We start from the raw sequence: 18,182 nt of genomic DNA on the forward strand, positions 1-18,182 counted from the left end.
TTGGCTTTATTGCCGCCAATATTATAAAGAATAAAAAACAAAAAAAATATATAAATACTATTTAGAGATCTATAGGTGAGTTAATAACAGTAATAAGAACATTGGCAAGTTTACCAAAGCATGTACAAGTATCACAGCAAAAGATTTATCTTCCTGTCTGAATATGGTACATATGAAATTTCAAGAGAAGTAGCTTGTGACAAATTAAAAATGCTTCTTCGGTACTACCCAATGACTCAATTTGGGAACCCACACTGTGCCAATGCAACCACATTAAATATGAAAACATAACTAGCTCAGAAAATCCAAGGTAGAGAGACACATGTTAAATTGTCAGAAGCATCACAGCTTGATGTGATTTTTCCATCTCTTGTAAAATACACAAGAAATCAAACCATTCGGATATGTGATTCTTTAATACATTTACAGTAAAGTGTCCACACAGCATTTTAATATGAGAAACGTGTATACAGCAGAGTTGTCTGGTCCTCAAAAAAAAAGAAAAAAAATATCACTGTGATTATGAATGTCACAAATAAACAGCTTTTCCAAAATTGTGATTTTTAATGACGCAGATGGAATAGAAGTTTGCTCGCGGGTGCAGAATTATAAAAAAAAAAAAAAAAAACATAATTTTTTTTTTATTAGAGGAGCAGCACAAATGTACAACATAACCAAGCACTACATACAGGGTTTTACACTAAAGTTAGAATTGTTGAGAATTTTAAATTAATTCAAAATTTAATGCCAAATTAGCTAAGCGGAAAATTCCCCATGTCAGCTCTACTTTCAGTTCAGCTACTTTTGGTTAATATTTGACAATCACTTTGTTTTTGAGATAATTCTTACTTTAGTAAATAGTCCTGATAGTGTTTTAACTGATGCAGCCACCCAGCTGAATGATCAACCAAGCAGAACTTGGTAGAACACGTCAAGTAGGAACAGGGTGCATGACCAATCTGTTAGGTCTAAATATCTTAAAGGGTTACTCCAACCCTCATTATGATGGTAGGAGAACCCAGGTACCATTGCCCAGTAATGGGGGAAACTGTTTCACAGCCTTTTACCCTCCCACCTGGTCCTGCTGGGTGGAGAATCCCCCCTGAAGCCGAATTTCTAACATCTGGCTTCTGCAGAGCTGCAGACACTATATGCATATCCTGTCACTCATTAAAAAAAAAGGTAATTCGTCATCCTAGAGTTCCCATCTAGCCGATTACACCACGATGACGCTGCTGGAGGTGGAGTTACATCTCCAGCAGGTAAAGGGTTAAACTTGTTATATGTCATGTTTCAAAGCAAAACACACAAACAGACTCCAGGCAGCATGGCCACTTCAAATCACTGTAGTGGTCCTGGTGCCTGGAGTAACCCCTTACCTTCCAAACTGCCTTTATCCACAGAGTGCATTTAAACACAATTAAAAAAGAAAATATTAAAATACATATACATATACTCTCTGCCATTAGTAAAGAAGTCAGCAGCTGACCACTCAGCTCATGTACTGGATTATTTTCAGACATATTCAAATAAAAAATTCTTAGTTGCACATCGGTCTGCTTGAAATGGAAACACAATGTTACTTTAAGATAACTAAAGTCAAGTCATTTGCTTACATCACACCCTAGAGTAGAATTACATGAAAGATTAAGGTTACTATCAGAACTGTAATACTTCTGATGTATGATGGGTTTGTGATTATTTAAAATGCAATAGGCTTTCGTAGAGGTTCTCTACCAAGCTTCCGGTATATAATTTAATCTTATTGATCGCTCTACTCGGTGCAGTCCTGTGGAAATTGAACCATGGCATGGCCTTAGTAAATCAAGCTTAGTTAACTGGTCAATCAACTTCTGTAGCTGCTTGGTCACCTTAAAACCTTGATTTATGATCGGCTATAAATAGATGGAGTGTTAAATCACACATTTATTCTTCCTAATGTTAACTGGTCATAAATTGTAGAGCATGTAATCGACCCTGTAAGAACAGCACAGAAGATACACATCATCGCTCTCCTACAGGGTCCAAAGGAAAAATAAAAAGACAGAGCCAAACTCATCCCGATCACATATTCACCACTCATCATCTTATAGAGATTGAGAATCCATGAAGATAAGGTTTTGCCAGAGATACCAGCATTATTTTATCTGAGGTTTCCCTTTATTGTTCTAGGTCAGACCTTTATTGACAATAGGAAATAAAGAATAATAAATGGATTTTAGCAGAACCAGTGGGTGTTTATGATTGGGTCAGAAAACAAGGTGATTTGCGCACACAGAAAATAATATGTGAATTTTACCTTATACATAGAATATTCTCAGGTAACCACACTACAGATAATTTGTAACACCCATATACAGATAAATAAAATACACATAGTCTAAACTGTATAAAAACAAATCGTGTTATAAAAGAGAATATTTCTTCAAACTCACAATTTTCAGAGCCATTCAAAGTTGGCTCTAAACTTATAGCGCTTGTCATCTCATCCTTGAGACATTCAGCAGTGGTAAAATATATACATCCTCAGGAACTTAGGACTGGTAAACTGCAGCAAACAAATTTTTTTATTTGTGTATATATATATATATATATATATATATATATATATATATACATACATACATACATACATACACACACACACATACATATACTTTTATTTCAAAATAATTTTGTTAATAAAACTTTTTATACATACCTGCCCTGGACTTTGGATTTTTGCTGCAGTTTACCAGTCCTAAGTTCCTGAGGATGTACCGTATTTTTTTCGCTCCATAAGACGCACCTCACCATAAGACGCACCTAGTTTTTAGAGGAAGAAACCCAGAAAAAAAATATTCTGAACAAACTGTCCCATAGTGTTTCTTACTATGGGACAGTTTGTACAGAATATTTTATTTCTCCCCTGTCCCATAGTGTCCCTCCCTCCCATAGTCTTCTCCTCTCTCCCATAGTCTTCACTCACCCCCTCCCCATAGTCTTCACTCACCCCCTCCCCATAGTCTTCACTCACCCCCTCCCCATAGACTTCACCCACCCCCTCCCCATAGACTTCATCTCCCCCCCTCCCCATAGACTTCATCTCCCCCCCTCCCCATAGACTTCATCTCCCCCTCCCCCCCATAGACTTCATACCCCCCCTCCCCCCCATAGACTTCATACCCCCACTCCCCCCATAGACTTCATCCCCACCCTCCCCCATAGACTTCATCCCCACCCTCCCCCCCATAGACTTCAGCCCCCCCTCCCCCCATAGACTTCCTCCCCCATAGACTTCATCCCCCCCTCCCCCCATAGACTTCATCCCCCTCCCCTCCCCCCCATAGACTTCATTCCCCCCCCTCCCCCCATAGACTTCATCCCCCCCTCCCCCCATAGACTTCATCCCACCCCCTCCCCCCCATAGACTTCATCCCACCCCCTCCCCCCCATAGACTTCATCCCACTCCCTCCCCCCCATAGACTTCATCCCCCCCCTCCCCCCCATAGACTTCATCCCCCCCCTCCCCATAGACTTCATCCCCCTCCCCATATTCTTCTCTCCCATACTGTCCCCCTCCCCTTGTCCTATAATTACTTACCTGTCTTGCAGCGTTGGCCGGCAGCACAGGGCGCACCGCGGTAGTGGAACTTGAATTTCATGTTCCGGTTTCCGGCGGGACTGAAAGGAAGTGCACACTCAGCTTGTGCACACTTCCTTTCAGTCCCGCCCTAAACCGGAACATGAAATTCAAGTTCCACTACCGCGGTGCGCCCTGTGCTGCCGGCCAACGCTGCAACACAGGTAAGTAAAGCTTCATATTCGCTCCATAAGACGCACAGACATTTCCCCTCACTTTTGAGGGGAAAAAAAGTGCGTCTTATGGAGCGAAAAATACGGTATATATTTTACCACTGCTGAATGTCTCAAGGATGAGATGACAAGCGCTATAAGTTTAGAGCCAACTTTGAATGGGCTCTGAAAATTGTGAGTTTGAAGAAATATTCTCTTTTATAACACAATTTGTTTTTATACAGTTTAGACTATGTGTATTTTATTTATCTGTATATAGGTGTTACAAATTATCTGTAGTGTGGTTACCTGAGAGTATTCTATGTATAAGGTAAAATTTTCTGTGTGCGCAAATCACCTTGTTTTCTGACTATATCACATTTTAAGTGTAAACGGTGACATTACGCTTGGGTAATTTTTAGCTGCACCAGATTTTATTGAGATTAGCGCCACTGTGTCCTTTCTGTTGTTTTATCTTTTATGATTGGGTGCCCAATTATTTGGATTTATACATCAAAATGTTTTTTCAGTATAGAGACAGCTTTGTTAATCCATTTATATGAAATTAAATTAAATCATCCCACTTATATATTTTATCATATTTGATGCGTTGCATGCAACAAAACACCCCCAAATAGTATTGCACTGAGTATTATTAATTAAATACTTTGGTAATTGTTATAAAAAGGGAATAAATTAAATAAAACAAAAAACTGTTTACATTCTTGTGGCCCCTAGATTATTCTACACCCACTGCAGTTTTTAAATATTTGCTTAAATTTTTTTTTTTTTAATTATCGTATGTTCATTATCCCCAGAATTCACTATCTATTACGTGTCTGCACTTAACCAACTTTAAGGATTAAGAAGGTTCACCTGGATCCACCCTTTACCGCACCCCCATGTTAATTTACCCAAGGCTTTAGAATGTTTACATTTTCATATAAAACCAGACAGGGAGGGTTGCACATCCCATGTTTGTGACAATGACTTTTCAACCAATCAATATGGGTTCATTTATCTAACTTCAAGCTCTACTTTGAAGAAGGAGTTCAAGAAAACCTAGTTCTTACACACTAGGATCCCATTTCAGTCATGTTCCCTGATGGATCAGTTACCCCCAAGCTATACTTTCTTGATAGCTTTGAATCTTAGATAAGAAACCATTTTGGTTGAACTTCTTTGAATTTCCTTATGGATAAAAACTTTACAGAACATCATACAACACCCTTGGTGCAGACCGAGGGACCAGGGATCAACAAACCGCCGCTAGGATCCCCGTTTCTCCTTTTAAGATCCTTTCTATACAACACAATATCACGCTGACATTTCACCACTGCTTTGTAATATTTCCAACACTACTGACCAAGTCCCTTTTTATTTTATGATTTTGTTTTTTTGCCATGTTATGAATACACCATTCCATGGATTGCTATTTGTGAAAAAATATTTACATAGATAATCATTTCAAAAATTAATTTTCTGGAATACATTTTCTTTGAAACCATCAAAGACGCCTAAACACTGATGTAAAAGAATAACCACATCAATAAACCGTAGGGGTTAAAAGACAGATTTAAAAGATTTCCCTTGGGGCACGCAGTAAACACTGTAATTAGGCAGCTTTGGTTGCCTAGTGAGGGAAAGAAAACAATCCCAACTTTCCCAAGACATTACCTCCTGCTTCCAAATAAATTCTCATATCATATATTGGGGCAGGGAACAGTGTGACTTCATGCAGTTATTTAACTCCAAAGCCTATCATCCTCATGCAGGATTTCTCGGTTCGCTGCTGTGAATTTAAATAAGAATGCTCTATTTGTGATGTTTCATAGTGCTTAAAACACATTAAGCACAGTCGATGTAAAATGACCTTACAAAATAGCAAGGAGCATTGCACAGAATATCACCTTGCCGCCGCTAACTTGACCGACCTATTGAGAAAACTAGACTTGGGCATTTGGTTTGAAATTAACTGTGATTCATCCATATTTGGACAATCAGTGGATCATTAGAATCCTGTAACTAGGAATCAACTTATGGACGAATCGTGAAGCAAATAAAATAGACAATGTAGAAGATTTTTCATTGTATTTTTTAATTTGAAGTTCCATCTAAGGCTCGAAAAACAAATTAAAAAAAATAAAAATTCTAGAAAAAAAAGTAATGGAGGATTGGTGTTTATGGGACAGCCACTAAATGTGGATTTTATTTGCAGATTAATGTGGAGTGACCAAATAAAGAAAAAAAAAAAAAAAGAGAAAAGGGGATCAGTAAATAAATAATCTATATTTACTGCGCCTTCTCTTTTTCTCACATGATCTGTGAACCAAAATGCGGGAATTTTTTCCATCATTTATATTATGGATATATTTAGCAGTACACCTATTGGACCATTTTTGCACCCTTTTAGTTAATTTGGTTACATTTTCCCGAATCACATTTACAAAATTCTACGGTCCTGAAAATATTTTCTTTTTTATCCGAAAGAAATTGTTCCATCTTGCACGAGTCTACCAATATACTCAAAATGTATCGCTTTGATGGTTGTGCAAAAACAAAAACTCCAGGATACTCCATCTGCAGGAGTGACAAAAGGTACTTTTAAACTACTATTGTTTTTCACCATGAACGTATCAGGAACAAACTGTGAGTCAAAAAACATCTGGATGCCTGCAATTCACCCAGCCTTGTCAGTGCTTTATTGCTTAGCTGACAAAAGTATAGAAGAGCTGGAGAAACCAGAATAACCACAAACACACACGAGCTATCCTAAGTCACCACTGTTACTATGCAGAAAATTACAGAGCGCATCCAATGTACACTGGACAAAGTTGTAATTTGTACACATACTGTTCAACCATCAGTTACAAATTCTTTGCCGAAACAATTCGTTTTAGATCTATCAAGTTTCATGACATGTTGAGATAGACAACATTGGAATAAACCAAGCGAAGGAACAAAGTGTGCAACAGCGCTCAAACCCATAACCGGTTAACTTTTATTTTTTAAAGGACAAAGAAAACAGAAAAAAAATAAATAATAAAACCATTAAATATATGTCTATCTTACTTAAGAGTCAGAAAGAAAAAAAATAAGGATAAAAAGTGAAATGAGGTTCATGTATATCATAGCTGTGATAAGACTCTATGTAAAAATGTTTATATTTACATTCTATATATAATTTAATGATCATATAATTTTGGAACAAATAGAAAAGATGCACCCTGCAAAAATGATAATTAAAAAGTAACCCTTGGAAAAATGGGAGATGCCATTGATTGTCTATACTACCATTATCTTTTATTCGCTTATCAATGTATAGATAACGTATTTAGTATTTTTCAATTCTGTGATTTGTGAATATCTTTAAATCATCACCAAATCTCATATTATAGCGCATAACATTAGCAAGCATGGAATGTAGTCAGGGATAAGAAGGGAATAGACCATCATGCTACTTAAAGGGACATTCCAGACTTCTAAAGCACTTTAGATTACTGAAAAGCTTTATGTGTGAGGCGTGTGCCCTATTTTTCCCCCATTTTGTGAAAAGTGCAGATTTCAATAGAAATAAAAACACTTCTTTATGAATTTACCTGGTTACATCCCCTGGATTTTTAAACAGGTCCTGTTACTTCCTGGTTTGGTTAGCTCAGTGGAACCAAACTCAAGAGGCAGCACCTTACGTAGAAAGACTTCTCATTGAGCTGCATTGGGAACTCTGTAATTGGACAGCCATAGAAAGTGTGGGCAGGGTTAGAAGGGGAGGGGGTTTGTAAAAGCTGAAGACAAGAGAACTGCAGGTTTAGCAAGCGTTTTTCAAAATATACCATGAATCAAAAACAAAAAAAAAACATAATTAAATGCCTGCAAAGTTACATATAGGTTATATCTACCGAACTATGAGCTTAATCCCTTTTGTATTTGGCGGTGTATTGTCCATGTAATTGCTATTTAAGCTGGCCATTATATCTCTACAAACCACCAGTTCACTGATGCAAAACAGTTGCAGTCTTGGTTCTTCACTCAAAACCAATTCTTTGGTTAATAGAAGTCATGTATAAAGCAACAGGGAGTTACTAAAATAAATGCAGGATTGAAACTAAAACCATCATGTTTTATGTGTTTTTTTTTCCTTTTTGTTTGCATTTTGCTGCATGGCATTCTGGGAGTGTGGTATAAATATTAACAAATATTTAAAAATTGAAAGTTATGGGTAGAAATTACAACCCACTGTTCATGAATAGTGCAAATAATTTTTTTTTTTTTTTTTTAAGTTTTCTAATAATATGGACATTTTCACAGCAAGTGTAAGTGACAAGCAGATCCCACCCTCAATAGGAAGATGATCATCAATCAGGGGTCTCTGATTTTGGTCTATGTGTTCCATGTTCTATTCAATGGTGTGAATTCTAGAAAAAGTGACAGTTTCCCTTTAAGTACTGCCTAATTTGAATTGGGTTACTACTACAATAGCAAAATGATCTCACAATTCAATCAATAGATTCCTGTTGTTTTAGTTACTTATAATGAGTGCTCTATTATATATGAAGATAATTATTACTTGTTTACCCTAAATATGGTGAATAATGCCAATGGAAGATTGTTTTGCAACTCACTATGAAATGCTAAAAAACACTTTAATATTTCCAAAGTGAATGCTAAAAGGGTATAATCATCTTAACGAGTAATAGGCATCGAAAAAACGGAATATAAATGGAGTTTAAGAAATGTTTTTGCTTATTTATAAGGGTTGCTATATCAACGTTTTAATAATAGACATTTATAAACAAGTCATAATGTAGGCCTGTATTTTAATTGTCACAGTCTTGCTGCATGAATTGTATTAGCAGCAATCTGCCAATGCTATTTTAAGGATATTACAAAGAATATAAAACTTTACATTAAAGCACAACGAGGCAGAGTTATCTTCATTCTTTTTTGGAAAAGCCGCTTTTGTACTTAAAGGGACACTCCAGGCACCAAAACAACATCTAAATAAAATCAGTGACTCCCCATTCACTAAACTGCCTTGCAAAAAGGAAAGTTTTTTCTAAGCCAGTTTAGTGAATAGGGAGTCGCTGATTGCCTGAGAGCATCAGCTGACCACTCTCAGCAAATCAGTGGCACCCCTGCTCGGCGGCACTCTGCTCTTCCTGAATCTGAAAATTCAAAAGCAGGAAGCCTCCTTGGGAGGAGTGGAGACCAGCGCTGGAGGTAACTTTAGGGTTAAGCCCAAATAATCCAAGAATGGCTAAACCCCTTGAGGCAAGAGTGCCTCCAGGGGCCTCCTGGTACCATAACAACTTAATTTGGATGAAGGGGTTTTGGTGCCTGTGTTTTTTTTTTTTACTTTCCTTTTTTTAAGGAAAGGGTAACCCTTTCCCCACTAGTGAACATTGTTAATACATAGTTACATAGCTGAAAAGAGACTTGTGTCCATCAAGTTCAGCCTTCCTCACATATGTTTTTGCTGTTGAGCCAAAAAAGGCAAAAAAGAAAAACAGTCTGAAGTGCTTCCAATTTTGCAACAAACTAGGAAAAAAATTCCTTCTTGATCCCAAAATAGCAGTCAGATGTCTCATTGGATCAAGCAGCGATTACTCCACTAATTAGAAATTATATCCCTGTATGTTATGTTTTTGCAAGTATTTATCCAATTGCAGTTTAAACATCTGTATGGACTCTGATAAAACCACCTCTTCAGGCAGAGAATTCCATATTCTTATTGCTCTTACTGTAAAAAAACATTTTCCTTAGACGAAATCTCCTTTCTTCCAGCCTAAATGTGTGACCTTGTGTCCTATGTATAGCCCTGTTAGATTTCCAGATAATGGTTTGTACTGGCCCCGAATATATTTGTATAATGTTATCATATCCCCTCCGAGGCGCCGTTTTTCCAAAATAAAGAGATTTAAACTTTTTAATCTTTCTTCGTAACTAAAATGCTCCATTCCTTTTATCAATTTTGTAGTTTTTCTCTGCACTTTTTCTAGTGCCATGATTTCTTTCTTTATAACAGGTGCCCAAAATTGCACAGCATATTCAAGGTGTGGTCTTACCAGTGATTTATAAAGAGGCAAAATTATATTTTCAGCCCAAGAATTTATGCCTCTATTTATACATGACAAAACCTGGCCTTAGCAACTGCAGATTGACATTGCATATTGCTGCCTAATTTGTGGTCTATAACAATTCCCAAATCCTTCTCATGTGTGGTTATCCCTAATTCACTACCAATTAGCGTGTAAGTTGCTTGTGCATTCTTGACCCCGAAGTGCATAACTTTGCATTTCTCTACATTAAATTTAATCTGCCATTTTTGTGCCCAGTCCACCAGTCTATCGAAATCCCTCTAAATACATGTTGCTTTAACCAAAGTTACAGTGTATTCTGGTACAACCTTAAAGCAAATTGTCTTGCAGAGGATTTTCAACTACCTATGACTGAACATCATAATTTTATAATGTAGTGAAGGTTTGCCTTCATTGCAGTAAAAAACGAAAAATAGCCATTCCTTTGTGACCCCCCCCCCCCCTCGTGCTACCCACAAAGTCTCATAATTCCCAGCCAGTTTAACAGTAGCGATTTTCAATAACTGAAAAAAAACATGCACTCTACAGCCTCAAGTCCCAGGACCATAAAAAAAAAAAAAAATCTCATGCATTGTGTACAGATGATGATAGTCAGTCACACATCAGACCTCCTGGATTTCATTCCCAAGCATAGCCAAACACCATCCCTCTCTGCCTTTAAGGTTTGCACTGCAGACAGTTGATAGGAAAGGAAACACACTCAGAACAACATCAGGTGATGCTTCAAATCAAACGCTTTTACAAAAAGTAGGATGCTAAGAGGAAAACTCACCATGATTAATGCTGCAGGCTGTAGCATCCCTTAGACGTTGTGATCCGAGTGTGACCTGCTGTGCAATCACAATCTATAAAATGTGTCTTATTACTGACAGAGGCCCACAGGGACTCATTCTCTGAAGAGTTAATTTTCTTCTGTACCCAACACAAAATTAAAAAGGCCCCAAGGAACCCACCGCCAGATTATCTATAGTTTACCTCAATACCTCCTGCAAATGCAGGTTATTACTGCTGCCATGAATACCTTCTAAACTGAAGGTTAAATGTGTTCCTGTGTTTTAAGTTATTAACCCTGTGTGGGCATAGTGAACCAGCGGTGTTAAGTAGGTCAATCATTTCAGAGACGGAAAAAAGTTATTTTTAAATGCAAAGAAATGGAATGTGATATTAAATTTACCTTTCCTCACATTGTACCAGTGTAAACCTGGAGTAATTCTTGGACAACATGCTCAAAAAGTTAGGTATTGCCCCAATAAATGTGGCCCTTAATGTATTTATCTCTAAAAATGCATCATATAAAACTGAGGTGCTTAAAAGGGACACTATAGGCACCCAGATTACTTCATCTCATTGAAGTGGCTTGAGTGCAGTGTTCCTGTCACCTTAACCCTGCAGCTGTTTTGTATGAGGATGGGCAGCATCTTCAAATCCCCCAGAGAAAGGCATTTAATAAATGCTTTCTTATGGGGAAGGCCTAATGCTCTTGCAACGCTCTTTGTGCATGCGCATTAGGTTCCTCTGAGGGTTTAACTCCTCCTCTAGTGGCTGTCTACCAGACTAGATGGACTTCTGGAATCGAAGTGGACCTTTGGTCCGTTATCTGACGCTGGACGTCCTCACGCTCTGCATGAGGATGTCAGGCATCAGATTTTTCCCCATAGAAAAGCATTGAATTATCCCTCAGCACTTGGTCAGACTCTGCTCATGCTCCTACCCTGCCGACGTCAGTCGACGGAGGACACCTACTGCGCATGCGAGGCAAAGGCCGCGCTTTCATTAGGATTTCCCCATAGAAAATCAGCAGAAAGCTGTTATTTTTGTGTAGAAAACAGCAAGATCTATTACACTTACCTGGCCGTATGTCATTAACTACACCCCATCCTCCTCCTCCTTCTAAGCTTCATGTAATTTCAAAGCTTTCTCCTATTACTTGGGTTCATGTCTTATCCTAAATTTCCCTTGGAGATTATTTTCAGCTTTAAAAACATGATTTTTTTTTTTTAAACACCTGTTAAAAGTATTTTCTTGTATATACAAGCACATTGTTATGCTTTACTTTCCCTTTCATTCCAAAAAAAAAAAAAAACGAATAATGATTTAGAGAATTTAAAGAGGCACTGCCACATTGTCTGAAAGTGACAGCCTTCAATCCTACACCCTAATAAAAGATATTGAAGTATTTAGTGGGTTGGGGAGTGCAGTGAAGGCACCTATAAAACATGCTTATGTACACAGCACTCCTATAGTGTTGTAGTGAAACAGAGAACCTTTTCAGTGTCAGCGTCAAAAATCAGAATTTTTAATTTTGCCTGTGTTGGGAAGATGCAGAGAAAATACCAAGTGATTCAAAAACATAGTGTGCATGTTAGGTAGCATCAGCCCAGGATCCTATACAAGCCGAACCCTAAGCCAGGGATAGGCAACCTTCAGCACTCCAGATGTTGTGGACTACATACCCCATAAGGCTCTTCCACCCATAATGTTGCTAAAGCATCATGGGAGGTGTAGTCCAAAACATCTGGAGTGTCGAAGGTTGCCTATGCCTGCCCTAAGCCAAACTAGATCACTAACCCTAACTGTAAAATATACACAGCAGCCTGAGTATCCATCTAGTGTATCCCCTCTATACAGCACCAATGCACCGCTTTCAGGTCTGGACTGGGATAAAAAACCTGTTTGGGTACTTAAAGGTAGAGCAGCCCAATAAGAGAGGGGGAGTCAAATAGGGTGTGTTATGCGGGCGCTCCAAGCACAAGCATGCCATTCAAAATTAATATGTTAGTTTGATGCCCTTTAACCGCATGAACTGTCTTACAGGCGGGGGGAGTCAGAGCCCAGCTGGTCTAGTGGGCTGGGTATATTGTCTACACCTCTGCCGGCTTGAGTCCATGAAATATAAATGTAGGGAATTACGAGATACATTTACGTGTTTGAAAAAGTCCAGTAGAACATTATTACAGCATCCTAATGGGCAGATGGCATTAAAACATGGGAATTTATTGTATATGCAGAAATTGCAAGACTTATTTTGATTTTTTTTATTGCATAATATATATATATATATATATATATATATATACACACACACTTGCAAGAAATAAAAGAAAAAAAAAAAGTACCCTACATCCCTCACTGTGCACGTGAATGTGGATTGCATAATGTATACATTGATATTCATCTCTAGGCATTCCACACCTTTCCTTCCAGCATATCTTGACACGCCAGTTTGGACAGATTTAAATACAGGTACTAAGATGGATGCAGTCAGTGATTTTAAAACCTGTTTTCATTATAATTAGAGTTAGTGTATGGTCTAGGAGTGAAGTTGCTGTATTGTACCTCTCCAAATTCAATCTGTACGCCCAAACAGCTATTCATCTACAGCAGGAGTTCTCAACCCAGTCCTCAGGACCCCCTACCAGTCCAGGATTTGGGGATTACCTGGGTGTGTCTAAGGTGTTTAGAAAAAGAAAAAATAAACACCTTAGACTCTAAGGTGTTTTTTTTTTCCTTTTTCTAAACACCTTAGACACACCCAGGTAATCCGTAAACCCTGGACTGGTAGGGGGTCCTTGAGGACAAGGTTGAGAACCCCTGATCTACAGGAACAGCTGCCATGAAACAGTTCCATGGTGACAGAGTATAAAATTGAATTGCTTCGGTCTGTTAGCAATAATCTCTCTTGTTGATTTGTTGAAAGCATTTTATTTTTACCCATATGCTTAGTTGTAGTAGTAGGACTGCAATAAACAAATTCCTTTAGCTTATGCCTTTGACAGAGGTAAAACAAATAAAATAAGATAATGGCCTCTACTGAGCAGGAAGTATATACAAAGCTTAAAAACCCCTTCTGTCACTTACCTGGGTCCATGTCCCTCAGCGCTGGCTCAGGTCCGCCTTCTCTCCTAATCCACCAATATCAGCCAGCGGGGGAGGCCTGATGAGCATGTGCATTAGGATTTCCCCAAAGGAAAGCATTATTCAGTACTTTAGAATGCAGGCCCCTAGACAAAGTCTTAGTACTGCAATGTATACAAAACCTTCAATGTTTTACATTGCAGGACTAAGGGGGGCACTGCACCCAGACCATTTCAATGAGCTGAAATGTTCTGGGTGTCTATAGTGTCTATAATGTAAGAAGGGCAGGAACGATAGCACTGAAATGTTTAACTCTGACCCAGTGGGGATATACCCTCCAGAAAGGATGTGTGTCAGGCTTGGCCATGTTGTAGTGCTTGTATATGCGTAGAAAGGCTTTGGGTTTGTTTAAAGTTATCCATGTTTAGCCTTCATTGAGGACAATAGAACAAAACAGATTCAGATGAACAGGACTCAACATCAGGACCATTCCAACTAATTTGTGACTAATGCTTTGTATTCAATCACATACACATTTTGTGTGAGAACCCATAAGGCATACACTGTTGCATAACAAAATTAGGAAACAAAGCTCTTCATCAGCAAACATTTTAGTGAGCTAAGAGGGTTATTAACTCAAGAGAATTGTCAGGAATGTAAAGTGAATTTCAAATTTAATTTTAAAGGCAAAATTGGTTAAATATTTATCCTGAATGTTTTGGTCTACATTTTGAAGTTTACTTTGATTTACGGACAATTTTCAATTTTGTAAATACCCTTGACAGATTCTCAAAAGGCTGGGATTCATTTTTTAATGGTTTGTTTATCATGCATTTAAGTTCATGTGGCTTGATCATTTATTTTTCCTCTAAGTTCAGAGTTGTGGATGGAGCAAAGAAAGTCTCTGCTTTTACTTTACAAAAAATGGGAAGTGAAAACAGATAATGGCTTTAGCTTATAAAAACTCTCTTAACGGAAGTGCCAATCAAGAACTGATTCCATTTGCACCACAAGTGTTACAAACATTTCACACTAAATCTCATTAATCACAAAGGGAGCAACATACATGCCAGGTTAACTGACATCCACAGTGACCAGCCCAACTCAGGCACTGTGTTTTTTAAGGAAAGTGGGACACCAGCAGAGGCATAACTAGGAAGCCCTAGGCCCCAATACGAAAATTGCTTGTGACCCCCCCCCATGTGTCTCATCCCCCCCCCCCCAGTCCCTCCATTTGTCTCATTCTACCCCCAGCCCCTCCATGTGTTTCATTCCCCCTCCCCAAGACCCTCCATGGCACTCATTCTCCCTCCCAAATGTCTCGATGTGTCTCATTTCACCCTTCACCCAGTCTATACATGTATATCATCCCTGCAGCCCCTCTATTTGTCTGATTTGCTGCTATGTGTCTCATTCTATCTAGTCACTCCTTGTGTCTCATCCCCCCACCCCAGCTCCTCCATGTGTCTCATCCCCCAGAATCTCTACATGTATCTCTCCCCCTCTCCTCGCGATCCGCTCATACACACTACATTCAGTGACCAACAGGAGGGGAGCGCTGTGCAGTACACTCCCCTCCTGCCAATCACCCAGCAACCACAACTGCATCGTGGTAGGTATGCCACTGGACACCAGAGACTAAAAGCATAATCAGGACTGTTTCTCTAAATGCAGGATAGTCAGGCGTATGTTTTTAAAGGGCACATCAGGGATCAGGGGATTAAGTACCACACAGAGAAGTGTGAGGAGCTTATTTTCCCAAATTCAATCTAGGAATCAATTCTTAATTTATTGCTGAGCTATTCCTTCCACAATTGGGAAATTACCTGCATATTTTTTTTCTAATTTAGTTTTTTTGGGGAAATTATAATTAGCATATGTAAACAATAATACCCATCCAGCAAAAGTGTCATTTGTTTAAAGGGACACTCCACTGCCCCACCCCTCCCATAAAATTGATTTTAAAAAAATACAAAAATCACAATTTAATAAACTCTGTAAAACAGGCATTCATCTACTTACATTTTTTTCACAATTTTAGGTTTAAAAATAGCTTGAAAAAAAGCTCCAGATCTCTTGTCTGCAGCCTTTGCAAGCCCTCCCCTTCCAACCCTGCCCAGACTTTCTTTGACTGTCCAATGACAGGCTTGCCAATGCAGCTCAATGAGAAGTCTTTACAAAGCAGGTGTTCTGAGCATTTGCTGCCTCTTAAATTTAGCTTCACTGAGCTAAACAACCAGGAAGTAACTGGATCGGGTATCTGATTGACAGCCAGGTGGTTGTAAGAAAGTTACTTTATAAAACGCTGAACTTTTTATTAAACAAAAAACAAAACACACTCTTCTAAGGCTGAAGTGCTTCAGGTAGATGGAGTCTCCTAATTCACTTTTCATAATACCCACTCTAAATCAAGAGAATTCCATATGGCCTTTTTGTGGCAAAGCATTCTTTGTTTTTTATTTCCAAGCAGCTGGAGGGAACTGCCATAGATTGCTTAACATTGTGTATGGTAAAACATTATTTTTATTTTTTTTACCAGTTTATTTGTTCTCCACGTGACTCAGATAGCATAAGGCAAAAAAAATATAAAAAAGATACATTGAAGCTTTCTGATTCACTTGTATACAATAAAATGATAGAAAACATGTACGGGCATCACATCAATTTGTCATGGTCTACTTAGAACCTGCTGCATAATCATACAATGCATTGGAGCCCTCCTTGTATAAATTAGCAATATGTTAGAGGAGTGAATAAACTGTCAACATATTTTTATTATTATTATTTTATTATTTATATAGCACAATCAGATTCCGTAGTGCTGTACAATATGTTTACACTGCCTGTTTTACCCATTAATTACCATATAACATTATTATTATGATTATTATTGGCATTTATATAGCACCAACATATGTTGCAGCGCTGTACACTGTGTTATGATTGAAAGGAATGCTCTGCCCCCTCATTAAGCCGTTCAAGTCCCTCAGACGGACTACAATGCTAGACAGACAGAATGTTGCAGCAAATACCAGGGTTCTGCTTCTCGGTTACCAACACCTGCTGACAACAGGAACTGCCTGAGAACTCTCAGCCAATCCCTAGGTTTTACAGTGCGATATTTAATGTGCATGTATGTAATTAATGACTGTTGATGGCTGTGCACTGCACAATGCAACTACAAATGACATCATCAACCGTGTCTTATTCTTCAATTGTGTTACAATAACTGAGATTATCAGCCTGCCCAGGACACAGCAATATTCTCTTTCAATGTCACTCCCCCCCCTCCCCTCCTCCTTCTGCACAATCTCCCCAAACACCCCTCCTTCCCTACGGTTGGACAGACATCTCCTCCCCTCTCCCAGCATCACCTAGGAAGAGAAGGCAGAGAGGAGAGATGAGAGAATAAACACAGTCACATCATCCAGCAGACACTGTCATCCTCTGTAAAAGAGAAAGGGAGGGGTGCCTCTGTGGGCATGGGGATCCACCATTAACCATGCCCTCCTCCCTCAGCTCACCCCCTTTCACACAGGTGGGCACGAGTGTACAAGGACAATCGCTTTGACTCACCAGCTTGGGCTTGTTTTTGCTTTCGTCGGGCTCGGTGGCTTTTCGCTTTGAATTCCTGCTGCTGGGGAGTTCGGGGTTCTTCCCTGGGGTATCGTCCTCCCATCCTGCAGATGCTCCTGCTTGCTGTTGATTCTCCATATTTTTACACAAATCACCCAAGAATAATCCACGTTTCCCAGTACTTAATCTTCCTAGGGGGGTTGTTGCAGCGAAGAGATAGACCAATTATCCCTTTAACAAGAATTGGAGACAGAGGTTTGTCCCCTCCCTTACGTACACTGTCCCTACGCGGGCTTCTTAAAAATTTCTGTGTGACACAATGTCATTTGTACACAGTCACACCACTCTGTCCTTTACACGGCTTGTCAGACTGTTTACCGAATTCCTCTGATACCTCAATCCCTGTGTGTCTGTATGAGTCTTTTTCTTTTTTTTTTTTTTCCTCCTTCTTTTTTTTGCTAGTCTCCCTTTAAGGCAGCCACAGAAAGGAGTTTTCACTCTACACCCTCCCTAACCAGGAAATGAAGCTCTAGACTTAGACAATCAAGGGCCTATCAAATACTAACATGTATACAGGGTTACAGTCGAATATGCAACACACTGCTTTTTTGCATATCCTGTCTCATGGCTGAACTATTTGATTATTTAAGATATAAATAATGTCTTTTAAACTGCAGCTGTGTGCGTACACTTGGGAAAAGCATGCCTCTCTTCTTTCCCAAGGATACTTTTTTTTTTTTCTTTGAGTCATTTAGCTTTAAAAGGAACATTAACACATTTTCAGAATAACATGCAGCTGGTTTTTACAATGTTCTAATTTGCAGTCTGCATGGCGAAAAAAAAAATCACTCTTAATTCTGTAACAAATGCAACATGTT

At 38.8% G+C, this 18,182-nt stretch overlaps 1 protein-coding gene across 4 annotated transcripts in view; it reads right to left on the minus strand.

Annotated features, from left to right (window-relative positions):
• Nucleotides 1-17,798, minus strand: part of DIAPH2 (diaphanous related formin 2) — a 1,045,110-nt gene extending 1,027,312 nt beyond the window's left edge. For 3 of the 4 annotated variants that reach the window (XM_063431883.1, XM_063431882.1, XM_063431880.1), the window contains exon 1: nt 17,305-17,798. In XM_063431883.1, the coding sequence (XP_063287953.1) occupies nt 17,305-17,442 (138 nt within the window). In that variant the 5' untranslated portion in view covers nt 17,443-17,798. Of the gene's footprint in view, nt 1-10,645; nt 10,695-17,304 lie in introns of those variants that run through there. The other variant, XM_063431884.1, reaches the window with a different exon arrangement.
• Between the last annotated feature and the right edge of the window lie 384 nt (nt 17,799-18,182).

The sequence above is a fragment of the Pelobates fuscus genome, chromosome 9 (assembly GCF_036172605.1).
Source record: "Pelobates fuscus isolate aPelFus1 chromosome 9, aPelFus1.pri, whole genome shotgun sequence".
Classification (NCBI taxonomy): Eukaryota; Metazoa; Chordata; class Amphibia; order Anura; family Pelobatidae; genus Pelobates; species Pelobates fuscus.